The sequence below is a fragment of the Prinia subflava genome, chromosome 1 (assembly GCF_021018805.1).
Source record: "Prinia subflava isolate CZ2003 ecotype Zambia chromosome 1, Cam_Psub_1.2, whole genome shotgun sequence".
Lineage (NCBI taxonomy): Eukaryota > Metazoa > Chordata > Aves > Passeriformes > Cisticolidae > Prinia > Prinia subflava.
Genome location: NC_086247.1, coordinates 22,341,058 through 22,368,325, shown reverse-complemented (window position 1 = coordinate 22,368,325; position 27,268 = coordinate 22,341,058). Strand labels below are relative to the sequence as shown.

The window sequence follows — 27,268 nt, the reverse complement described above, 5'->3', positions numbered from 1 at the left end:
CTGTTGGCTGCATTGAAGATACCTTTTATTCAAGTTTTATATGCTTACTTATATGGTGTCCTTAAGTCACCTCCTAAATCTGAGTTATTAAAGGCATTGCATTTCCTGAGTTTCTCACTGGATGGCATATTTTCCAGTTCTCTAATGGTTCTTTCAGTTCTTTGCTATCCCACTCCAAGTTTTTTAAACATTCTGCTTGAATTATTCAGAGCTTTAAGGTGTAACCAAAATAGAATAAGTTTTCTTTAATGTTGTGGATAAAGAATTTAAAGCACTATGGAGTCAAAAATTTATCCTTGCAGAGTTTCTCTTGAAGCACACTCCCTTAATAAGCATTCTTTGCTCACATACAGCTGAGATTTATCATGTGTTTTGCAATCTATTTCATATGTGCAATGCTGCAGCATTATAGCTCCCTAGTCAAAATATTGTTAAGTGAGTGCCTAAGAAATGTCCAAGTGTATAATGTTTACACTCAACCCCATATTGATCCATTTCATAGCCTGTTAAAAAGAAAGAAAAAAAGGATATTTTGACAAAATCTGTTTCCCTAAGCAGTCCTGTGTTCTATTACTAGTTTTGTGTGTAATGCACTGAATGACAGTATTATGGAAAAATTGAAGTAGGAAGTGACCAAAAAAATCCCCAAGGATGGTGTCCAGCATCTCTAAGCTATAGCCCCATATGGTGAATCTTCTGTTTTACCTGAAGTCAAGAAACTTTACCTTAGGAACTCTCCAAAACATGATTTTTAGTACAATCACTGGTGGTGATGGTGGTGACATTAGCCAATATTTTGGCTCTGCACCAATCACTGTGTTTTAAAAGACTGAAGAGGAAGAAAACGTTCAAAAAGAGGTTGTAGTGAAAAGATGAAGGATGAACGGCTTCTTGAAAATACTACTAGAAAATACTACTAGTAGATATGGTATTGTAGGTATAAAATATCTTCATTTGATGTGTATCTAATAATGTTGAAAGAAAAATCAAGTCTCCTTGCCCCTAAATATCTTGAAAATCCTTTCAAATGTAAGATGGTATTTCACAGAAAAGTGCATAAAAGCAAAACTGCAGTAAAAAAAAAGATATGAGATGCTGCAGAAGATGTGTAGTAATCATGGTATGGTTTGTAGCTAAATTAAACCAGGTAGTGAAAAGATGCTTCTAATACTGCACTAAATCCAAGGAAAAGTTTCACTCACTGTAAGATAAAGAAACTCTTTTTGGTTCAAAAGATAGAAAAATCAGTCATCTACTTTGTTATCTACAGTAAGTACAATTAAGAATGCTAGTTAGGAAAAAAAAAAAATGAACCAAAACAAACAAACAAACAAAAAAGAACTAGAAGAGAGGTGAAATACCATAGTATAAAATCAGAGAATTACTGAATCATCAGCGTTGGAAGAAACCCTCAAGATCATGTGTTAGAGAAGATTAATCCACTGGCAAGCACGTGCAGCTGCATATATAAACTGAACACAAAGGTGACCATCAGCCATCAGTGGTGCTGTGGCCGCTGCAAATGACAGTGAAATCCTTGGCCACATCAGGAGAAGTATTTTCAATAAACAGAAATTATGTGGAGAGGGCTTGCATGGTGTATCGTGTTAGTTTTGCCCACACCCTCTCAGGAGCCACAAAAAACAGCAAGAACTTGCTGAGTGAAACAAGAGTGAAAGGTGAAAATGATTGCTGTCAGTAAATGCTCTAGCCAGGCAAGCCTTGGAGAACAAAATAAGATCTTTAGATTAAAAGACAATGTTGATACTAGGAAACAAATAAAAAATGACCATAAATACATTTGAACTGGAAATTAATGGGAATTGTCTAACTACCATGAAAGTCTGAAACAGTCCTCTAACAGCAGGAGGAAAATCAATTCACTGCTGTTTTACTTAAAGTACCTGCTTATAATGTGAAACTTACTTTCTGAAATGTGTTTTTTATATTAAGTTGTTGCCTGTGATAACTGAGAAGCAGAGTACATCACTGGGAGCCTCTTCCAGACTGAGAGTAATCCTTCCAGGCACTAAGAGAAGACAGGAAAGGAACAAAAGGACTCAAAGCCTTAGGTATCTAGTTAGCAATCTTCAAGAAGCTTAATGATTGCCTGATTTTTTTTTTTTGCTAGATTTTTGATTCTTTGCATATTAAAGCATGTCTTGATAGAAGCCTCCAGCTTTCTCTTACTTTACAGCCTCCAGTCTTCCTCTACCCATTGTCTCAAATGTTGACAGATGGAACAAAGGCTCTCCAAAATCAAAATGAAGTCACACGATGGGAGTGGAGGACAGAAGCTCATCATTTGAGAAAGGACAAGTGACAAAGAGACTGAGACTTTGAAATGTGGAGATTACACAGTATTTCTGGTGCCATATTAAAGAAATACCAAAGTCAAATAAAGTCAAAAATACCCCTTCTTCTATGGTGTCTCTTATGAAACAAAGAGATGCTTTGTGCTGACTTGCTGCCATCATCCTTTCCTCCAGTCTCCTGCTGGGGCACCTTCCACGTGTTACACCTGCCAGCAGCAGCAGACTGCACAGCCTCTGGGAAGAACACTGGTGGTGGGCTCCCATAAACTGGAGCTAAAGCCACCAGAGGTACTCTGGGCACTCACATGATCTTGTCACTACATTTTCTCCCGACTTTGTCTTCCTCTGGCAACTCAGCTGATGCCTCAAGCCACAGCACAGTGAAATGGAAGTGTGGTTTCTGTATTTTAAGACAGCAGAGCATTAATTAGGACCATGACTGGGGCCCCATCCTATGCTACATTACAAGGATGAAATAGAATGGGTGAATTGTTCTGGACTTGGCTCTGCTGGGTTTGCTACAACGTCTATCAGTGCTCAGTCGCATTTTTATTTTTTCCCTTTTCTCTGGCTGCAGGAAAGGTTCAGGAGCCAGAGCTCAGAATTAAAGATAGGATGAATCCAACCACTTTCACTTAGAGATTTGTTTGTTATCTATATGCTTCCTTTTCGAGATTAGATTTTGTACGCCCACATCACAGACAATTAATTGTGTTTTACAAATCTTACACGAAGTAGCACTGCTGATTGCCAGAGTTACTCACTATCCCAGCAACTCTGAGGGGGACAAGTCTCCTCTGTCGGACTCCTCTGGCCCCTCATGTACTGCAGTTGGCATGGCCTGGCGATTTGTGTCTTTCCTGTTGGACAGTGACAGCGAGTCCGGCTCACCTCTGCCATTTAAACGGCTTTCACTGGTGGGGGGGTTCTTCTTTTGTGGTGTGGTTTCTTTTTTTTTTTTTTTTTTTTTTTTTTTTTTTTTTTTTTTTTTTTTTTGCCAAGAAACAGAAATCACAATCGCTTGGGAGCAAAGCAGGAATTTTATTTTTTCTTCTTCATACATAATACCGTAAGTGTTGCTATAAACGCCACACTTAGTTTTTCCACCTGGACTTCTGACCACTGCTGTGTCAGCTAAGACACGACGGTCCCTGCCACTTGGCCAACTTATTTCACGCTTCCCTCAGCGTTTTCCCCGGCGGAGACTCCCACCGGCCGCGGTGGCAGACACCGCATGAATCACCAGGGACTGTTTGTCTTGGCCCGCGGGTGCTGCGCGCTGGGAATGCGATTTCTATTCCCCGACGTTTCCCTTGGTCGGCTTCCCTGGGAGGCTGCGGCCCGGGGAGCACGGCACCGGCCGCGGAAGGATGCGCTGAGCCGCCAGACAGACACCGCACCGCTTTTCTCGAGCAGGGACCCACGGCCCCCTCCGGGAGAGCCCGCTCGGCCGGGGCAGCGCTGCTCCCGGGGCTGCGGGAGCTGCCCTCGCCGCCCGCCACAGCGCAGGGACAGCCCTGGCAGGGAGGAACCAGCAGCGGGGCCGAGGTGCGCGGGGCGGCGGGGCCGGGCCGGGCCACCGCGGTCGGGAGCCCAGAGGGGCCGGCGGCCTGTGTCCCTGACGGGGCGGGCGGGAGGGAGCGGGTCCCGCGTCCCATGAGAGCCGTCCATGCCCTCTCTTTCCTCCCGGCAGGCGGGAGGGAGCGGGAGAACAGCCCGGGTCCATACACGGGGCAGGCGGGAGAACAGCCCGGTCCATACACGGGGCAGGCGGGAGAACAGCCCGGGTCCATACACGGGGCAGGCGGGAGAACAGCCCGGTCCATACACGGGGCAGGCGGGAGAACAGCCCGGTCCATACACGGGGCAGGCGGGAGGCAGCGGGAGAACAGCCCGCGGAGAACAGCGGGACCGCGTCCCTCACACGGGACGGGCGGGAAGGAGCGGGACGGCAGCTCGTATCCCTTAGGGGGGAAGGAGGGAAAGACCTGGACCGCGTCCCTGACGGCAGAGGCGACTGAGGAGAGAACAACCCGGCTCTCCGCGGCTCCTCCCGCGGCCTCCCGGCGCCGCGCCGGCTCTGGAGGTCTGGGCAGGGCAGCCGGTGTCTTCGTAGCGGGACCCCCCGCTTTCCCTACCCTCGGCAGGGCTGAGCCGGGCTCCTGCCGCCGGGGACGGGGCTGGCGGGAGGCGGCTGCTCCCGGGGGGCGGGCGGGGGAGCGCCGTCCGGGGCCGCGCCGAGGGGAGGAGGCTCCGCGCTCGCTCCCGGCCGCCGCCGCTGCCCGCGCCGAGCGCAGCCGCCCCGCCAGCCCCTCAGGTAAGCCCTGCTCTGCCGCCTGCCCTGCCCCGCCTCGTCTCGCCGCTCCCGCCCGCCAGGCGGGTCCGCGGCGCCCCGCCCGGGGACACCGCACCCCGGCCGGCGGGGATCGGCATCGCCGCCACCCCGGGTCTCTGCCCTGCCCGCGGCCACCCCCGCCCCGGGGCCTCGGCTCGGCGGAGGGACGGCCCTGCCCCGGGGGCCCTCCGGGTGGGGGGCGGCCGGGAAGGCCCCGCGGGCGGCGGGGCCCTGCGGGGAGCGGGAGGCCGAGGCGAGGGGCCGCGGCGGCGTCTGGGGCTGGGTTGGATGTTCGCTTGCTGGGTCCCGCTGGAGCGGGTCCCGCTGCTCGTGGTGCACCCCGCAGGAGAAGGGTTTCCCTTTCCTTTGGACTGCGTGGGTCTGAGCAAACTCTTCATTTATCCTCCTCCCCGTGCATGCCGCCGTAACTCATTTAACGGGTATCTGCTGTAAGGAAACACCCCCACCCCCCTGTATTGTAAGAGCCGTGTAGCTTCGGAACCTTTGCTCAGAAGCGTGTTCGAGGGCAGCCTGCAGCTGTCTCTGCCAGCTTGCGGCACCGCGGGCTGCGGGCCTGTGCCAGCTCCAGCCCACAGGTGGCTGCAGCGGCCGCCGGGACGTGCAGGGCAGGGGCGTCCTGAGAGCCCTGCGTGTGCTGGAGGTGCGAGGGGTGAGTGAGGGACGGTTTGCTGAATGTAATATACTTACCCTGGAAACCCTCCTGAGATGGTGCTCATTAATCTGGCAAAAGTTATGGCATCTTTAATGACCACGTATTCATGTTTCAGAAGACAGTTCTTTCTGTGTCAAACTGGTCTCTGTCACTGCTGAACTGTAGAATATTGACTGAGAGAGAAGAATGCAACCTGTTGATTTATGTAATACTTCCTAAAAGCTTGGATTTGCTTGTGGGACCATCATTCAAAGGGTGAATGATCCTGACTGAGGTCTGAAAAGGTGACATGTTGTGTTACATGTTACAGCTGTGCTTCTGTCAGACAGCTGACTACTTCGGAAGAAATTACCAAACCATATCCCATCAAAATTTCTCCTTAAATCAAGAGCTAAATAAAATACCCATATGGCTTTCCCATTAAATCCTAAAAAATCTATAAAATAATTTTGGAGTATTATGCTTTTCATGTAGATAGCTTCAAGCATGAGATTTTCTAAACTTTTCCTCATGTACTGTATATCACTGTGATATTCACCAAATTAAATTTAGTTTATTTTACCTTTTCAGAAAATGCAGCACTCAATTGCACAAAGCTGCAGTTAATACCCTTAATCCTGCACTCAATATTCACCTAATTAAGTGAGTCTCTCCATTGACTTCATTGGGATTTCTCATGACCAAGGGAATGCACATTCTACTGCTTGCAAGCTGAGACTCAGGAGCCCAGCTGTGATGATAAAAGATGTTTTAGTCAGTCCAGGCAAACTAGGGAAAGGCTAATCAGATCTAAATACTCTCTCATGACTTATAAACCATTTCCATAGGAGAGTAAAACAGTAAGCACTATTTAATTATATTGTGGGTATCATTAACAAGCTCTTTTCATACAGTGTACTCGTTAGCATTTTCATTATGAAAAAAGAGTATTTGGAATGGAGTGGGTTTAAATCCCCAAATTATTGATTTACAGTAGTGCTGGTACTTGGGTCAGTGTGACTTTGCAAATAAGTTTCAGAACTGTTGCATCCTTTTTTCCCCAAGCCTTTCTGTTTGCAGTTAACAGTCTGTTACGGTTTGTGACTACTTCATAGACAAAACTAAGCAGCCTACATATGTACCATATGTCACATAATATATGCTCTTATTTAAATACGTACTCTGCATGGTAAAAGTGAATTTTCTCAGTTTTCCCATGCTACTCTTCTGGGCACGTTGTGGAAACTCTGATGTCTGGATTCAGTACCAGAAAGTGCAAATGAGTCTTTCTCAAAAGAACAAGATAATGAAAAGGTCTATTGTCCAAGTGGCAACTGAAGAAAATCATGGCATGGAGATTGATGCTGTCATAAAATAAGAATTCCCACTGCTAGAGCTTGCTGTCTGACCACTGGAAACTATGCAGAGTAAACCATACTATGGCTGTACTGTTCTATAGCATCACCATTTACTTTTATATGGTGAGTTTCTGAAGTTACTGAAATTGTCCTCAATTTCACCTCTGAGCAGAGGTTGGACCTGATTGCTTACAGAGGTCCTTTCTGACCTAAATCATTCTATCATTGTATGATTTAGTAGTTATTAATTTTATAACAGTGATATCGGGAGGTCTGTATGTCATCCAGCTGGATGACTTTAAGCAGCAGATCCCTTAGCCTTCATTTCATTACAGCTGTAGAAAATTAAATTATATATGTAGTACATATACTCTTAAGCTCATTAAATGACAGTGTGTTGTGTAGAAGTCCTACTATGATATTTACACCTGACAATAAAGTTGAATGCTGATCTCTGCTCTTTCTGATACGTTTTGGTGTCTGCACTCATCAATTCGTGTGTGTGCTTATCTGGCCTCTGTGCTTGGATAGGCAAGTTGTCCTTTTCCCACCCCCAGCACTCTTTGGACAGCTTACAGAATGTGGTTGCCTTCTGTATCCTGTGGCACCTTCAGTTATTCTCTGCACACGGGTATCATGTACAGGGTGGGGTTTGTGGGCATAGTTGGCTGATTGCCAAATGTCATTCATCTTCCCTTCTAGGAACTGCTCTGGAATGTATTTTGGGTCTTCCCTGTACTGTTTCAAAATCTAAGATCATTTACTCCACTGTCACATTTGATTTTATTAGTCCAAGTTACAACTCTGCTATGGGATTTTGCAGCAGCTGGAATAAATAGCTACTGGTGGAGATTGAGCCGCAGCCCAAGCCCTGTGCAAGGCAGGGGCATCTCTCAGCACAGAAAGCACTGGAATATCCTTTTGTTTGCCAAGGTAGGGATATGTGCTGGATGAGGAGGACTGTATGGAAGCATAGGAGACAAAGGTGGAGGGCTTTGTGAGTCTGTGGTTGTCACCCTGTGCCCACCACTATGCAGATGTGTCTGGAACAGACATTGCTATCACGTGCTAGGATTGTGCCCTGCTGCAGACACAAATAACCTGTGGCCATAAACCTTCATTGATCCATGCAAAGAATTTGTCCCAGTCTTCTCACACTGGAGTACACAACTGGTCCTAAATCACTGCAGATTCAGGATATCATACTGTTTGGACACTCATTAGTTCAGATTGATACAAGACTGATGTTGCCAAGTCACCAGTTCATTTTGTAATTGTAGTGGCTTGCTGTGCTACTGTGAAAGCTGTAATTGGGCTGGCTGTCTCAGAATTCACTAGAATTACTAATTGAATTTCAGATAATGAGTTTCCCAAATTTATCTCATGCTATGGACAGCACAAATGGTCCAAGGTAGCTTCTTAAAAGGAGCTAAAGAATGTTTTAACAAGTAAGTACTGCTCTGCTGCTTTGCAGGACATGGTGCAGTTGTGGGTGGGTTCATGGGCATCTAGTGCCTGCCATCAGGGTTCAGCAGCAGTATGAAGAATTTACAAACTTACAGCACCTCCAACCTCATTTCTTCTTGGTGATTTAACTCTATTGGTGAAATGCAGTTGAGAGTCATGAGTTAGAATAGGTGTCTACCTGTCCTGTGCTGCTAAGCCTAGTGAAGCCTTCCTCAGGCAGCAAGGAATTACAGCAAAGCCAGTCCATTACTTGGTGGAACAGGATGACAGCAGAGTGCTCCTTTGTAATGATGAAGGCAAGATGGTGCTTCTTGCTGGTGTACTAAATATCACCCTCCCAGTTGTGGCTACCTGCCCCCACACAACACCTGCACCAACATCTGCATGGCTAGGGACAGATATTTTGTGATGTTGGATTCTGTGGGCCTCTATAGCTCTTTTTTAGAACTGGAAAATGCCTGTGTCAGCAACTGGTCCAGAAAGACAGAGGAAATTACTGATACTCTATGTCCTGATCCCTGTGCTACACAGTGATTTTAATGAGTAGTGAACCAGTAATGCATGTGCTGGCTTGTGGATAGTGAAGTACTTTGGAACATATTGTAACTGATAGTTAAAAGGGCTTTACAGTGCCTGCAGTCTTTTTTTCTTTTTCTTTTTCTTTTTCTTTTTCTTTTTCTTTTTCTTTTTCTTTTTCTTTTTCTTTTTCTTTTTCTTTTTCTTTTTCTTTTTCTTTTTCTTTTTCTTTTTCTTTTTCTTTTTCTTTTTCTTTTTCTTTTTCTTTTTCTTTTTCTTTTTCTTTTTCTTTTTCTTTTTCTTTTTCTTTTTCTTTTTCTTTTTCTTTTTCTTTTTCTTTTTCTTATGATGGGATTGAGAAAGAGGTATTTTGTGGCTTTTATAAGACCTCATTTCTTTTTCCAAGTAACTCACCATGTTTGCTAATTTGGGGAAACAGGCTCTGATTTTTTTGACTCACATAGATTGCTTGCAGTTCATTTACCGTGGGTGAAAGTTTTTGATTTGATCACAGTCTCCTGTTATCTTAAAAATGGGGAGATAATAAGGAATGCTGAAAGAACTTCACAATGGTTCTCTTCTATGAACTTATGTTCTTTATAACTTAAAAACACTGAAGTTAGGTCTGTTGGAAGCTTAATGAGAATAAATGTCTCTTTTAACTATGAAACAAGAAAAGCCAATGGCAACCTCTGTAGTGCTAATAACTGTTGCCTCTGGTGCTTTTTTGTCTTCTCTTTCCCTCCCATCTATGATGAGAAATTATATAGGTTCAAGAGAGGGGATACTGTTTGCAGCTATTGATGTTCCATGTAACTACTGACAATTTCCCCTTCCATGCATTTTGCCAATTCTGGTGGTATCTGGAGAAGATAGAGAGGTAGGGATTTGTGGAGCTCATGTTTCTTATTTAGCCTTGGAAGGAAACCTGTACTGCAAGACAAGGAGGGAGACCATACAGAGGAGCAGGAAGGTATGAGCTGAAACATATTATTGCCCTTGTTTTCCAATTTGTTTTTCAGTATGATGTGCTCAGCAAAGACAGATACATTTTAAGGTATTTGAGTGAAAATAGGTGATCTTCCAGGCCAGTGGAGGGGTTTTCTACTTCTCTGTAAAAGAAATTTTCCTAAAGTGTGGTAAGAGATGGAAGGACACTGACTTTGGCATAATCCACAGAGCATCTCTTTTCCTTTGATATTAAGAGTTATCACAGTGAAGAGGACAAAAATTAATAACCTGCAACAGGCATTGGAGAAGGTCACTGATTTATCACCACTGACACTGAATATTCAGTAGTGTCTCTGCCCAAAACAGCCATCAATCCCTTACAAGGAGACTTCCATGGAAATATATTTGAAAGCATAGAAACAGCCTTGTATTGTTTCACTGCTGTCCAACAAAGGAAATAGGTATTTTAAAGATGAAATCTCAATTTTATTTTTTAGTATTCCTACACTGTGGTTCATGAGAGTCCATAGCAGTGCATCAGAAAAGTTACTCTGATGTGTGGGTGTATGACTAAGCTAGCACAGGTAAAATTGATAAGAACACACCATGGCAATATTCAGCTCTTGATGAGCAGCCAGTTAGGGAGTGAGGGAAACCTTAAAAGAACAGAGAGCCTGTCTTATTTGCCATCTTCCAGGAGAATCTCCTCTTTTATACCAAACTTTTTCTGCCAGCAGCCCTCACCAGATCATACCTCTGTAGCAGCAGTTGTCTCTTCTCTGTTAGCAGCTTTTCACATGTCCAGCACAGCACTGTGCTGCATCGAGTGCTCCAAAGCTGCTGTGAAAGCCCTACTCTTCTTCCCTTTGCTGTGGGCAGAGAAGTGGAGCAGTGGAAGCTGGTGAATCTGGTGCTCAACCTGGTAGAGCCCCATGGACTGCCAAACCTCCTCCTGCTGCTTTTTGTTGATTTGTTGGGGTTTCTTTGACCTGTTCAGGATGTTTGTCTTGCAGTGACTTGGTCTTGGATCTGCCATGGGGAGTTGGTTCAGCCATGGTATAGTGCTGTCAGCAGGAATCAAAGTGCCCGAAATATATTCTCCAGGTAGCCACAAAAATATGACTTTCTACATTTGGTACTTTGGGAATGTATTCTCAGCTGGTAGAGCAAGGGTTAACCAACAGTGGGAAGATACAGAGGGCCGTGGCAGAAGGGCTTAGCCTGCTGGGAAAATGAGGTGTTAAATACCAAATGTGGTGCAGTAAACACCATCCAGCTTCTCAGTGAAGATAGGAGACCTTGCAGGAGACCCAGAGTCTTGTCCTCCCAGAGGACCATGACAGGACTGTACGTAGAGCAGCCATGCAACCACAATACAGGCTGGTCATGTAAAAATGCAAGCAGCAGTGGACACAAGCATGCACCTGGAACACAAGTCCAGACTGTCATCACCTCAGGAAAGCAGCACCAGAAGCTTTCAGTGTGGATGCAGGGGTGACAGCAGGCTTGGAGCAGTTGTGTTATCACATATACAGCCTTTGGCTCTGGGAATTTGGGTTTGGGGTTTTTTAGATTTTACCTTCTCACTGAAAATGGGCACGGTTTTGCTTACATTTTTATTTTAGATTATATCTGTTTTTTAAGAGAAGGCAACTAAAGCTCTTCGCTGTTAAGTACCATTTTTGTTCAAAACAGCATTTTAAAACACTGTTTGCGAGGGTAGGAGTGTGTCCATAGCAGATTTTATTTTAGCAGTAGTTGGATATTTTTTGGTGCCTCTCTAAGTAGATTTATTTTCTGATTATCAGACTAGTAGAGATTTTGAGATCTGAGGATCTAAGGTTTTGGAATCCAAATACTGTTGCACAGTATGTTATTCAGTGGTTCTGTTTCTTTAGTACCCCAACCTTACTTTTCAAAGGGAATGGTAAAAAGTAACACTAAACTGGAAATATACTACTTTATGGCATTTCAGAATTAAATGACACCTAATGAATGATTATGGAGACATCTCAGTCTGTATGGTCAGCTAATCATATGATTTGCATGTGATGTAAACATTTTCCTCACAGAATTCAAAGACTTCAAATTGCAATAAACATTTTTTTTTCTTATTTCTGGAATTGCTTATGGACAATTATGCTTATGGACTGTGACTGTAGGGGATTTGAAACTATGACCAGATATCAAAAATTGCTGCAAAGGTATAAAATATGTACCTTTTATAAGGTTATATATAACCTTATATACAAGGTTGAGTGTCGGAATGTAGGAGGGTTGAGTTTGGGGTGGGACTGTCCTGAGACACTTCTTTATCACCATTTCCTTTGGCATCATGCTGTTACTGGGTCATTTAGCAATGTGTAGTGAAGGCTCTGCCACATTGTCCTTGGCTCTTTAATGTGCCATCAGGCACAGGTAAAATGGCTTTACTTAAGAGTTTAGTGCTGTCTTTGCAGCTGTTCAGGGTGGATAGAATGGAGGGATGAGTTAGGCGTCTGATAAGTAGGTAAGAGCCAGAAAGCCCTCTTGAACAGTCTGTTCATGCCTAGTTCCTGTAACACCCTTGCAGGGAGGATATTTCTCTACTCTCCTTAGCCCTGAGAGCATGGCTTCTGCTTTCCTAAAACATCATTGAAAGAACTGGCATGTATCCTTGGGGTCCATGTGCCTGGCGTGCTGAAGGAACAGGCCTGAGCGAGAGGAGACCCCTGGCACAGCCCTGTCCGTGTTGATGTTCTGAGGAGTGAAGAGCCCACTGGGATTGCTGATCTCCAGATGTAACAACTGTTGCTTCCAGCAAAATGTAATCTCATTTCCAGTGGTGTGTGCTGTTTCCAGGGTTCATCTGTTTCTGACTAGAACACTGGAAAAACTCTAGCAATAATACCATCCAGATGCCCAGCAATTTAATTTTTTTTGTGGCCATTTTTATAAGCACCAGCTATTTCCATCTCTTTCTGAGTTTGAATGTCCTTAAATCATGTATTGCCCATTACTGGATAATATTGAACACTGAGGTAAGGCTGGGCATTTTGAGTGCAAAGATTCATTTTGGCATATGCACCAGAACATTGTGTCTGCATTTGAGGCTGCTGAGTAGAATATACAAAAGGAAAAATAGCTTGTAGTTAGAAAAATACATTATATGTAATGGTTGCATGGGAAAGACTGAAAAATAATGAACAAAATAACTTTATTAGAGAGAAAATATTTATTCAGAATTTTCCATTCTGCCGGTGAATAGCTCATGGTGGGAAAGAAAATAAATTATCTTTCAGAACGGAAGCATTTAGTTGCATTCTGTTACACATCTGCTTATCAGGTTTAGGGCCCTGTTAAAATTGTTTTCAAGTCTTAGTTACTTCACCAAGAATTACTATTAAAATTTGCACTGCTTCAGAAGTTCCATTCAGTTCCAGATTCAGTTAAAGCAGTTCTTTGTTATGAAAGTGGGTAGTTCTATCCATCTCTTGCACACCTAGGGGAGCTCTTCACTAATTTTCTTTGTATCACCCACTCCAAGTGAGTTTAGCTCCTTTGGGATGCTCTCAACCACAGCAACAAAGGTTTGGGGGAGGATAGAAGGAGTCTCTGTCTGAGGAAGCCACCAATGGGGAACACAGCCAGAAAATGAGTCTCTAGTAGGTCAATCTTTGTTTTCTGTTTGTGGCAGAATCAGCCATGGCTTTTCATGATGCATTAACAACCTCGTGGTCAGGAGTCATCTCTTAATATAGGAATTTTGCCTGTCATTTGTTCTTCTGTATGATAAAATTTCTCCAGAACCTATGGCAAGCTCCTTGCCAGTCCTCAGGAGCCTATTCCTGTAAACAAGATTAATCTTGCACTCTTATCTTCATGTTGGTAACCATGGACTGTCTTCTGAAAAGTAAACATGAGTTATCACCAGTTCACATTTATAGTTGCTGTTTCTGAAATATATTTTCTTCTCTCTGTTTTAATTTTCCAAGATTTTCTGAAGCAAGAATCCATCAGACTACAGGAACCATTAAACTTCTGAAAAAAATTGCAAAGGAGCACTGAGTGGAATAACAAAAATATATTTGTGTCCTCCTCAAACCTGTTTATGCTGACAGGCTGAGTGAAAAAACCTTCCTTTTCTTGCTTCAGAAATACTTGATTATTATGAATTTCTGTTGATGTTAACTACAGACTTCATCTAACAAGACTTAGAAATGCTATACAGGGACTGCCAGCAGCTACATTAAACCTTATTTCTTGGAGCTGTAGGTATTATTTGGTGCCAGTGTCGGCATGTTTGTGTGTGATAGAAGGGAAGCAGTGCTGCTGGGTGACAGATGTGGTTGGAATGCATCTTTTTATGTAATCAAAGAACTTATCTCCTTCTCTCCTCTATTGCAGTTTTACATCCTTGCGTGTCTTTCTGTTTTGTGAAGATGAAGAAAATGATTGCATGTTTCCTTCTGCTATTTGCACACACTCTGCTTTCCACTGTCATGGGGAAAGATCTCCCCGGAAGACATTTCACCCAGAGAAGGGATGTTAACACACAGTCTCTACTGGGTAAGTTACACACAAAATACCCCAAACAGCACTACCAAAAGCTGTCTCAAATACAAATGATAAAAGGCATAACCTTCCTGAGTTAGTTTGTAATAAAGAGATTTTCATTTGCCAGCAGGTATGGGATAAATTGTGCTGGTGAAGTAGCAGCTGGTGAAAGAAGGTTTTTACTTTTGGGGTACCAGATTTACTTTATGTAAGTGGTATGAAATAAATATTTGCTACTGGACTGTTGGCTTGAAAGAAAAAGAAACAACTTTATTTTCAGTGTTTAGAGAAAATACATGCTGTCAAATGTGCCTTTTACCATGCTGAAAAGTTTTAGCTGTCTACGTGTGTGTAATGTGCATAAAGATGATTGAATGGAAATCTGTGGCTATTGAAATGAGGCTTGTCATTACACTACTTGATGCTAATCCCTTTGTTTTGTCAGATTTATTTATAATGAGTAGCTAATTATATAATGAGTAATCTTTTATAACGAGCCAATTTTTTCCTCTTTTGCCAAAAATCTTAGGACAGGGTGTATCCATTTCAGCTTGTGGCCTGTCATATTTTAAAATATAATATTCATGTCTCTCTCGTTGATCATCACCTGTGCATTACCAAGCAGTCAGCAATTTCATCTTCTAACAGTTTGTGAGTTAGATAACTGTCTTTGGCTAATTGTTAAAAGTAATTGTCAGGTTATGAAAACACAGCATGGATGGGGTTTGGACACAGCCTATCATTAGGGATTAATGATTCACATCAGTAGTAGACCTCATCAGATAACTCCCTCCAGCCACTGGGATGGTAAGTGGACTCTGTGAGGGTCACCTTAACCGAGTGAATATGAGGAATATGAAATATCCTGCAGAAGATCTACTGGGAAGAAAGAAGGAATACAGGAAAAGGGATGAAAGAGAGGAGAGCACCAAGTTTTATCAGTGAAAAGCTTTTCTAAGCAAAATGTAATCCTTTAAATAATGTAAAACTCCATAAAGTACCATTCACAATCTGTTAACTTAAAAATATCAGTTTTCAATTCCAATGGGACAAATTTAAAACAAAAGACAACAGTTTTTCATTTCTTATTCATCTTTCCCAAAGCTAATAGATGTGGTCCTGAAGCACTTGGGGTTCTGCCACTGAAGGCTGAAAACCATAGCTCTGGAGATCTAATTCACAAAAACCCGTGCATATAGAACAACAAAGAGAAATACCCACATACACACCTTACTTAACAAGAATCTCAAACTTTCTAAAATCCTAAATTCTAAAATGTGATTATATAGGAGCTCTTCCCAAATATTTTAGGGTTACTAGCAAATACCTTAAGTAAACTTATTACTTTAAGAAATAAACTGCCTGTCTCTCTAGAAAATGAGTGCAGGGGCAAGGTGTTATGTGGAGAAACTGAAAGTGTCACACTTATCAGTTGCCATTTTCCCTGTGATTTTTAAAGTTTCTTTTATAGCCTTTCTTTCAAATAGCGGAAAATATATGAAAGGGTTTAGCACTCAGTACAAATCAAAATGTATAGATTAAATTATTTATTTCTTCTTTTAAACGCCAAGAAATTTCTGGTCCCTGCATTTGGAGACCACTGAATCCCTACTCAGTTTGGCATGTGCAGGATGCAAACAGTTCTGGCTAAAGGAGCCTTTTCAAGACCTTAAATGATGTGAAAAACTTGGAAGGTTCTCTGATCCAGCCCATAAAAGTACGTGGCAGTTTGGAGTCAGACTCTTGGGCCTTGCATTCTGTTTCAAGAAATTAGGTCACCTGCTTTTGTGCAGCAGTGTATAGAAACAGTGGCATGGTAAAAACATGGCTCTCTGTAAAGAACAGAATGTGTAAAGCGCCACTGTGCTGAAAAGTTGAGTGTTCCTTACATGGCATGAGAAAGAAGATGGCCAAAACACGACCTCAGTGACACCAAGTAATAGACTTAATAAAATCACTCCAGAATTCCAGCAGCTTAGCAGGGATTAGAAGTTGTCACATTCTATATAGTATACGTATTATAAGTAGTGGTGGTGATGACAATTGCTGCTGTTATGTAAAGACTTGCTTGGCAGGCAAAATAGAGCAAAATGGCTGCAAAGAAGCAACAGGTACCTGGAAAAGTAATAAAAATTAAGGTTGGGAGTTGGATTCTTTTTGGATGGAAGTCTGTTTTTCAGGACTAAAATGAAAGTTTATGCTACGTAAGTATAGCAGTATTAAAATAATTTTATTCCTTTTTTCTTCTTTTCACCATTTTTAAAACAAAAGTATACTGCTGTGATAATTATTTACTGGTAAAATACCAGTAGTGTCCAATTACAGAAGTAACAGTCATTGTTCTAGGAGACTGACAAGTTAAGTAAGTAAAATGGAATGGATGAAAAATTCTGTGGGATTGTCCATATAGAGAGAAAAGTACTTTGAGATCCAGGTTTAGGAGGATTTAATTTTTCATCAGTCATGCACTAATACTTCATAGATTTCTTAATAGTCTTTGTTAGGTCTAATTGCCTGTACATTTTAACTATGTCTTCTGGAGGAATGAGCAGTATCTGAAAAGATACATATTTTTCTTGTTCTTCAATTTTTCAACTGAATGTCAGTGCACATTGTTTTAATTTGGCAGGTCTTTGCATTGCTTATTGGTGCTTAAAATTATTATTGCTATAGCTAATGATTTCTGTTAAAGAGCTGAAATATTTTATTCAAGCATCTATTGAAAGTAGAGTTTTTGGAACTCTCACTATGTGGTCCTTGAAAGCCAAACTACTCTGCAGGTTTTTCTTTTATTAAACACTGAGTCAGACTTCCAAATATTAAAAACTTGTCAACTGTGCCAAATTAATTAACTTTTAACACTTTCCTTAGTTTTTCTTGTAGCATACTAGATATACAAGTATTTCAAGTAATAAAAGAATTTGTATTATATTGCTGGAAGATGCTGTTTTCATGCAGGTGTATTTATGTTTTAAAGAATTGTTTCCATAGTTGTGCAAGATCTTGTGAAACAACAGAAAGAAATCGGATGGTCAGTTCTTCTTTCCTGTAGCAGACAACAGTCATCTTTCCCCTTATCTGACATATGAACTAAATTTTGCCTTCTTTTTCCCCTCATCAGTACTTTGATCAAGAGTTTGGATCAAATTGGTTTTCACAAATCCTGGTTTGTGAAAGGAAAATAATATTTTGGTTTGTTCTAAAGAGAAGCAGTGATATACTTGCTACATAGTTATAAAGATAAAATTATGTCTGTTAGATTAGCTGATTCCCTTCAGATCTAATGAAATGGACTTGTGCACCTAAACAGACTGATGAAGGGCAGGGTCAGTTGTCCAGAGTGGTGATTTCCATAGTTTCCATGTTTGCAAGGCCAGTGGGAGGTCCACAGCACCCTTCAGCAGCTTTCATGTCTAGAAGCAACATGTGCCCAGTCCTTGCAGGATGTAGTGCCTTTTTGGTGTTTGAAGTTGTAGGTTTTTTCTCTGAAACAAATTTGCAACTTAGGCCCTACTGCATCTTAATAATTTATTATAGAACACTAAAACAAGGCAAATCAAAATTCTTATATTGTAAAAAACAACCCACAAGTTTTTGTGTTTTTTTTTTTTCTCGACGAACTCTGTTCTTGTAAACTGGGCATGTATTTCATTGGGCATACTTCTTTGGAAGGATCTGAAATGAATGTGTGAAAGCAGTTGTGAATACAGTGAAAGCTGTAGAAAGAACACTATTCTAAGCAATAACATTATTTCTGTCCTTAGGAATATGAAACATGAAGCTACGTGATTTTGAAAATAACTACAGAAGGAATTTATAACTATGAAAATAACTATGTAAGCTAATTTAGGGGGCATTCCTTTGGATATTACATGATACCAGAAGAAACAACAAAAAAATTAACTGATACTGCACAAAATTAAAACAGAGGGGAAAGGAGGCCAAGAAGGAAATGTACTTGGCTCCTGTTCAATGGAAGCTGCTGCAAAATGCAAATGCCCCTGTCTGTGGTAAATTATATTTTGCAACAAAATATATGATGATTTGTCTCTTGCTTGTATATATATGATTCCACTAATAGTATGAAGTAAAGTAAAAGGAACTACATGGAGCACTCACTAAGGTCATGAACAACTTGCTACAGCCAGTTAAAATTAATCCAAAGATTCTTATATCCAACCCAGTTCTTAAACTTGAGTGCATGTAACTTTAGGGCTTAAGACACTATCAGCTTAAACATTCTGAACTATTTTAGCAGCAAATTGCAAAGTATGTGACAAAAGTGAGTCCAACCCATGATGCTTCTGTGGAGCACAGATAAGATTACTGTTTAGTTTTGGTTTAATTCATTGTATATTTATACAGTAAGAGCTGACCAGAGATATCTAAATTCTGCTAATGTGGACTGTTGAGCCAATGTGGGATGCTTTCTGCTGTAAGAAACTAATTCACAGCCTCAACATGTGTGTGTATGTGTTATTTCTTCACATAAATGCAATGCCAAGTTTTATGTCCTCAGACATAATCCTGTCAGATGGTAGAATTATTGTAACTGAAGTCTGTATTGCAATTGAAATGAGAATTATGTCACAGTAACTACATCATATATTAGGCATACTGTACTGGTATAGTACTGGGAGAGATGAAAACTTCCATGCAGCAGATGAAGATAGGAAGTGGTTGCAAATTACATCTTTTGAATTACCACATAATTAGTTAAAATATAAGCACAATCCTAGCCAAGCTTTTGTAAGGACACAGGGTAATCAAATACCTGTCCATTTATTTACCTATCCGCTTTCTATTGAAAACATGAAGTTGCCATATAAATAGAAGCATATTATGTTTGGGAAGAGAGCAGTCAAAGCATTTTAGAGCCTGCAAAATCACCTGTTTCTTCCTTCTGATATGTGTAGATTCATACTGCAGTCTTTGTGCCTCGAGGCAATGTTAGCAATGGTGTATTTTGCTTCCCAGTAGTGCTTGTTTCCATAGCTGAGAGGTCACCCGTGAACTTTATGCTGACTCTCAAAACTTCAACTTTCTTAATCTCTCAGCTGTTGGCCTCTCCCCCACAGTAGCTGCTTTTTCAGATTCTGGGCTTTCTGCACAGTAGAACACCCTCTCTCTGTGGCTGTGAGGCTTGGTAGCCTGGTTTGTGCTGAGGTTGTGCCTCCCCAGCCCCTAACAGAGGTCCTGGAGTCTGGGAAAGAGAGATCTGATCAGCAGCCCTATCCCTGCCCAGCCAGTTGTTCCTGCAGCAGCTGTTATCCCTTAAACAGCCCCAGCTAATGAGCCATGAGGACTTGTTGGGACCGTGACAGACCTCAGGGATTTATGTCCTAATCTCAGTATGCTCATCTGCAGCCAATTATCTTGGAGATCAGAAAGTTTGGATTTTGGTCTGTGCTAGCAGTTTTTAACCACAGAACAACATTCTGCTTGCCAGCTCTTTTATTTAGTATTCATTATTAATTTTCATGTATCAAAATCACATTCACTTTTAAGCCACCTATGGGTTATTTCTGTAATTGAAGTTATATGGAATATAATTCGATTTCCAGCATCACAAGAAATTGTAGTGTATTTCTTTAATGTGTATTTCCTCTAATAATGCCTTTTCCCTCTTTCTTCCTTCCTCTCTTTCTTTGTTTTGTTTTCTTATTCTTTTAACGTGGCCCTCCTCCCCCCTTTTTTTCTTCTTTTCCCTTTTTGTTAAGATAATTTGTAATTTTTCCAAGGATGAAAGAATATCTACTGTTACAGAAAAAACTGAGCCATGAACTTAACATCAAATGATCTTTGTATTTCTGAATTTGTTTGTTACAACCCCCACAAATTACTGCGAAATACCATTTCTGTTTGAAAAAGCATTTGCCTTGACAATAATTCAGTGAGGAAAATTACTGTGAGTAAAAAAATTGTTGTTATGAGTATATTCTCAAGGAGCTCAAAGCCTCCTCTGTGTATTATGTCTTGAAGAAAAATCAGGCCAAAAGAAAGAGCACTAATATTCAGCAGTGTGCTGGTTTTGACCTCATTTTGAGCACTTTGCCTTCTTAATTAAAAAAGTACATATGTGGAAATTTAATTTGAAAATCATGGAAAGAGTGCTTGCATGACATAAGGAACATCTCATTTTATAGGCATGAGTGGGTAATCAGACGCTATTGTGAATGAAGACAACACACCTTAAATTGCTTTGGAACCTTGAAGACACCATCTTGTTCAAGCACTGCTGAAGTGGAAGAACGGCTGCTTCACCAGTGGACATGATATCCCACACGTTTTAGGAGACAGGGGGGAATGGTGTACAGCACTATCCCCTCCTGCTGTTTCTGAATTTGTTTGGAAAAGAATCTAAAACTTAGACCGTTACCAATAGATAGAAATATGTGGTTTCAGGTCAGCTGATCAATGAGTAATGTCGAGGTTGCTAACAGCTTTCCCCGTAAACAAAGACACGGGCAACCTTAAAAAAAAGTATGGATAGGAGTTTTTAAAATGTTAATTTAATGTCCTGAAAGCAGGACACCACAAACTCAGTAAGGTCACATTTTTTCTCTAGATTTCCTATGCTGGTACTAGCAATTGTTTACTTTCTGTATCCATTCTTTCTCCAATAATTTGTGTGTCCTTCCAACAGCACCCTAAATAGCTCAAGCAAGATAGGAGTTTCAGATCTTCAAGGAGAAAGATGCAAAGATCACCTTCTCCCGTACAATCACCTTTTTCATGTTGGTTGTGATTTAATGTTTTACAGGTGAGCGCAGGAAAAGACAGTCACAGTCAGAGAAGTGCTTCCAGGCTGCCTGTGGGAACAGGATGCAAAGTAGCATTACTGTGTGTACCACGAGCTTCACCATCGTGGCTCAAAAAGTGAATTCCTCATCCCTCATGGGTGTAAGCTATCCTTAGCTGAGAGCACATAACATTTGTTTCTGTTAGTAGATTTTCATGCGTCCATGTGCATGGGGATATTAGGATACTTTATCCCTCTGTCCAGGTGTTCCACTGCCTGCAAGGAAAATAACCTGCTCCTGGTCCTCCTGACCATGAAAGCAGGTTTGACTCCTGTCAGGAAACCCAACAGTTTCTGTCTCAGAACAGCTGAAATATGCAGAAAGAACTAAGAAACTTGAGACTACACCATACTTCAGCTCCATACCAGAGAAGCACCAGTATTGGTAAAGAAATGAAGAAATGCTAGGAGTCAGTTCTGGTGCTCTGGATTTAGAGAGAATTAGTGTTTAAAATGACCTCGTTATTTTGAAAAGCATGACAGAGAAGGAATAGAAATAGTGAGGTGAAATGAAAATAAAGTAATATACCCCCCTGCAGTGACTAATAATGAAGCATTTGCATGTAGAAGGAAATGGAAATCTCTGGACGAGAGCTTCCTGCTATACATTTCTCCCAGAAATTTTGGAAGTTCAGAAAAGATTTTGTCAGAGGCAATAAAGAAATGTCTGGAGGCTGTGTTCCATTTAGAGATTGTTCACAGATGAAGAAATTTGTGAGGAAAAATGGATGAGCTGCCAAACTCCTAATAAATGTTTGGGTTAGGGCCATAGGCCTGTGTGTTTGGGAAAGATTCTGAGCAAGGATGGGGCCAGAGAGTACAGGGCCAGGTCTTGGATCCACAGCCTGTCCCAGAGCTGGAGGCATCACCTGCAGAACCAAGTGCAGCATGTATGTGTGCTAGGAAAGGGGTATTGAGCAGCTCCTAACGTTTACTTCAGGAACTAGGTATGATTATAGTGGAAATGTACCATAACATACTTTGTCCATCTTTGAATTAAAATGATAAAACCCAAAAGGAGTGGAAGCTAACTTGCTCAAAATGTCTCACTGAAGACAAGAAGTGCTTGGAATAACTGCTCTTCTTTATTTATTCTTTGCAACAAATACAAAATGTGTTTCCCAAGGCATTTTGCACTTGGTATGTTTATGAATGAATTGGAAATTTGGCTATTCTTTACTTGTATAATTTTATGATGAGAAGATTCAACCTTCTTGATGACCTAGGAAACCTTTTGGAATTATCTGAGAACTTTGTCAAACACAGAACTTTGTCAAACACAATCTTTCTGGCTGGATATTTAGCTAGGGAAAACCAGAATTCTGGACTTCAATAAAAAAATATTTGACACCCAGCAAGTTCATGCATCTTTTAACAAGTTTCTCAGGAGTTATGCAGAGATTTATAAGGAAAGAAGTTCTCAAAAGAAGACAGGCAAATAATATTGATGGCTTGAGGGAAAATGAAATAATAAATGGTAAAGAGAGACATTTAGGAAGAAGTTGTAAAATATGCTAACAGGAGGAATACTTTTCTCCCCCTTTTATTTAATTTTGAATGAAGGCTTGTTCTGTTACTCAAAGATAAAATCTAAAAATAAACCTGGTGTTACTGCTGACAGTGTCACAGGACATGTAATTTTTGTATATGCATTACTGGGGAGTGAGCTAAGAAACACAAAATATTAAAATTACCATTAAAGACTGCTCAGGCAATAATTATTCTGTGATCTCATTTTTTCTTAACTCTTTTTGCTTGAGTTGCCATACTCTCTAATGAACATCTTCATGGAGCTAATATTTACTTGTTATAAATTACTTTTTCAATGTCTAAACTTTGTTGTAGTGTTTCCCAAACTGAGCTCACCTCCCTTTTTTGCTCTGCATATAACAATAGCCTTTTTAACATTTATCCATTCTCATTTATTAGGATCAAGACCTACATAACCAAGTAAGTGATACCTAGATTAAGAAAAAGAAAAAAGTATTAAGGAGTCATGAAGATGTAGGACAAAACTAGAAAATAACAAACTCATTTTTTAAATGAGCAGTTTATTCCAAGACAGCCAAATTGCAACAACTTTGGGAAAATCACCATCTAAAACTTGTGTCTTTTGAATGTGTTCAGTTTAAATATCCCCAGATGGAAATGTTTAAGGAAATGAAACAGTGCTGGGCACATTTGTGGGCATTGGAGCTCCACCATTATTGTTGCTGTTAAATGGCTGGAGCTGTCTCTGGCGCACAGTGACCAGCAATCACCATGTGTGGTTCAGAAGGCACAGAGAGTAATCCCTACAGGGATTATTCCCAGGAGGCCTCTTGGATACAGCCACTCTGAGCAGGATGGTGAGTTTAACTCTGTGAGTGAAGCCAGCTGGGCTCCGAGTTCAGCTGGTAGCTTAGACTGCTCTCTGGCACTGAGACCAGTGGTACAACATAGGCTGTTTCCCATAGCATGCCTGAGGAGTGCTTGAGAAAATGGGAATTGTGCTCAGACAACAGTATTGAGAACTATTCTAATGATTTAACAGCCTAGAAGAGTCAATTCGAATGCCCAAGCAAGCTCCCTAGTGCTACTGCAGTTGTATTAAGGGAATGAAGCATTAGTGAAAAATAAGATAAGAGTATAGAAACATGGTCTCAGACACAGAGCCTGGTGGGTGAGCAAAATCAAGGCAGTGTGAGCTTTGGCAAAGCAAAAATAGGTTGAGCATTATTTGCTTTGAGAAAGGAATAGAAGGAAACCTGCAGTCATCAGATAAAATGATCTAACAGAATTTTCAGCTTTAGAGGAAATTAAGATGCTCAGTATTATGTTAAGCTTTGTTTTATATATCTCTCAGTAATTGGATCCCAGCTGAATTCTTCCCAGTAGAACTGAAATTTCCTTGTATTGTTAGTTTTCCAAAGGTGGCATCACTGTAACCATCGTTTACAAAGTGGATATTGAGTAGAGAATGAGAACATATTTACTGCTGACTTGATCTTTCCTTCTGTCTTTGTCTTGCCTCTCCTGGCTTCCCCTTTGGTTAAGGCAACCCACAATGAGGGGTTTTTTTTAACTTTTGTGTTGGCAAAACTGTGCTGACTTAGAAGTAGGTTTATGGATGAGTAGCTCTTTTCAATGAGTATGTCAATTTTCGTAAGAGTGAAAGGAAATTATTTTTGGTTATGAAGATATTTGCCAAAGTTGTGAGAAAGTTCACTGTTCAAAATGAGAGCTGGTCAGAGGAAGAGATTATAGTTTACAGGACAAACGGATCAGCATGTAACTGCTAAAAAGCTATCACTGAAAATTTATCTGAGGGGATGAGTGTTTAGATCTGATAGTCATTACTACTGATTGTCACTCCTCAAAATACCACTGAGCTGGATTTTTTATCTGTAGAAGAGTTAAGTTTTATTTTTCACTCAGCCCAAGTTAAATCAACTTTAATGATTACAGAGTTTTAAAAAAAATTCATACCAAATCAGAAGACAAAGATTTTAAATACAACCTAATTTGGAAATGTTTGGTATTTCTACAGATAGAACTTTGCTGGTCAGAGTAGTTTTGAAATACACTGTGTTTCATTCAGATGAATAGGTTTTTCTAAAGTAATTCAGCACAATGTGTTGAATGTATTTCTGGTAGTACTATCCACCAATTCTCTCCAAGCTTTTTCCCACCAATATTCATTCCAGACTTCAGAATAGACAAATTAATCTCTTCAGACTGAGATTCAAATCTTTATATTCCAATTAAAAGGATTCAACACCATGGCTGTAGTTTTGACTTGTTTTCATAGAATCACAGAATGGACAAGGTTGGAAGGGACCACACTGGGTCATCTGGTCCAACCTCCCTGCTCAAGCAGGGCCATCCCACAGCACATGGCACAGGATTGTGTCCAGAGGGTTCTTGAGTATCCTCAGTGAGGGAGACTTCACCATGTCTCTGGCAGGCTGTTCCAGTGAATCTGCACAGTAAAGCTTTCCTCATGTTCAGGTGGAACCTCTGTGCATCAGTTTCTGCCCATTGCCTCTTGTCCTAGTGCTTGGCACCACCGACAAGAGCCTGGCTCCATCCTCTTGACACCCTCCCGTCAGAGACTGGGACATAATGATGAGGTCCTCTCTCATGTGCCTCTTCTCGAGGCTGAACAGGCCCAACTCTCTCAGCCTTTCCTTATATGAGATGCTCCAGTCCCCTCATGATCTTTGTACCCCTCCTCTGGACCCACTCCAGCAGCTCCATGTCTCTCTTGTGCTGTGGAGCCCAGAACTGACCAGAGCACTGCAGATGTGGCCTCACCAGGGCTGAGCAGAGGGGAAGGGTCACCTCCCTTGATCTGCTGGCAATGCTCTTCCAAATGTACTACAGGATACCTTTGGCATTCTTGACCATAAGGACACAGTGCTGGCTCATGGACAGTTTGTTGTCCTCCGGAATCCCATAGTCTCCCCCTGCATTCACCTTTGTTGAATTTCAGATGGTTCTTCTCTGCCCATCTCTGCACCCTGTCAGGGTCCAGAAGGGCTGCACAGCCCTCTGAGGGATCAGCCACTCCTCCCACCTTTGTGTTGTCAGGGAACTGAGGAGGCCTCTGCCCCTTCACCCAAGTTATTGGTGAAAAGTTAAACAATACTGAGACCAGTATAGAACCTTGGTAGATTCCACTAGTGATAGGCCTTCAACTTGTGCCACTAATTAGAATTCTGGGATCTGCTGTTCAGCCAATCAGTTCACCTCTCTCTCCACTTACCCAGTCCACACTTCCTGAGTTTGCCTGTGAGGATGTTGTGAGAGTGTTAAAAGCTTTGCTGAAGTCAAGGTAGACAGTATCCCTTGCTCTTCCCTCATCCATCCAGGCAGCTGTTTCATCATAGAAGGCGATCAGACTGGTCAAGCATGATTTACCTTTAGTGAATCCATGCTGAAGTGTTTTGAGGGAAATAAAATAGCAGCTATTTTACCCTTCTCCCTTATCTGCCTCACATATTCTTGGCCTTTTTTTCCTGTAATTATCCTCCTTTCTTATTGCTCTGCTGCCACAAATCATAACTTAGCATTATCTTTGTATTGCTGGAATCATTCATGTTATATTAGTAAAGATAATTTGTAATTTTTTATATATATAACATGATTATAATAAAGAAAATAAGGTGGAAAATAGTTACATCAGGATATCTGTATCCCATTAGAACTGGAATTTTGTTTCTGCTCAGCTTGGCTTATATTCAGCCTGCTCTGATTTTGAAAGAATAAGCAACCCAAGCATATTCCTATGCTTATGAATAAAGCCATACTGTAGACTGTGCATGAATAAATCCAGGCAGTCATTTTTATTGTCATTAAAGAGCATTTTTATTCTATGCCAAAAATGTTCTTGGTGATCTATGAAAGAGGCCTCTGAGTTAACAAGTGAAAACAGGCATCTTTTTCACCCCCTGCCTTGGCAGAAGTGCATGATAGTGTTCGTCAGCAGAACTTGTTTAAAGGACAGTCTGCAGACAGGCGTTTTTCCAATTGAGTCCTTGATTGGCCCACTTGTACCAGTGCAGACTGACGTGACCTTTGATTATACAGTCAAACTCTACTTTTCCACCAAACATTTGCCTCATTCACTGCACAAGATGGATGACAGTGCACTGGGAATTGAATTGGGTTTGGCAATATGGGAAACTACTGATTTGGGGTGTCTCATCTTAGTAAAATGAGGATGCCACTGCAGTCTGATGAGCATTCTTGCCAACTTTAATCTTTCAAGCCAGGCATACAAACACAACTAACCTCACAGGTTTATTTATAGCCACAGGAATTTAAGAAGATGAGCAAACACAATGATTGAAGACATAGGTCTATCTAACCCTATGCTTGGTCTCTGACAGAGGTCAAGAGTAGATGCATGTGTAATAGTTTAAGGACAAGAAAATGCCACCTGCAATTATTCCCTGAACTGCAATCCTTTTGTGACTCAGGGATTTCCTAATTTGGAGAGTCTTTAGTATAGACATTAAACCTCTGTTGATTTCTTTTCATCAGCATCCCATCAAAGTCCTTTTAATCTTTTTCCATAAACTTCTTCTGTGGCTTGTCTGATAGCTCACCTCGCACGCTTACCTTAAGCCTGCCATGTGCTGGCTTCCTGTTAATGGTCAGTCCCTAACCATTCTCATCATGCAACTCATGCATGTGTCTTGTATTTCTCATATTCTTTCAGAAAAGGATGCTGGGCAGAAGCCAGAAGATGTACCCAGAGTCCCAGAAAGCTCATGGGATGCCTAGAAGGCAGCCAGCCTTCACCTCTGCTGCTGTCCATGACAGCTTGGCCTGCCCATCTGTGCCATTGTC

At 41.4% G+C, this 27,268-nt stretch overlaps 1 protein-coding gene across 6 annotated transcripts in view; it reads left to right on the top strand.

The window, feature by feature from the left end:
• The first annotated feature begins 2,288 nt into the window (after positions 1–2,288).
• The window catches only part of MATN2 (matrilin 2), a 70,632-nt gene continuing 45,652 nt past the window's right edge, over positions 2,289–27,268 (top strand). For 5 of the 6 annotated variants that reach the window (XM_063390499.1, XM_063390505.1, XM_063390486.1 and 2 more), the window contains exons 1-2: positions 3,873–4,632; positions 13,981–14,142. In XM_063390499.1, the coding sequence (XP_063246569.1) occupies positions 3,972–4,632; positions 13,981–14,142 (823 nt within the window). In that variant the 5' untranslated portion in view covers positions 3,873–3,971. The other variant, XM_063390513.1, reaches the window with a different exon arrangement.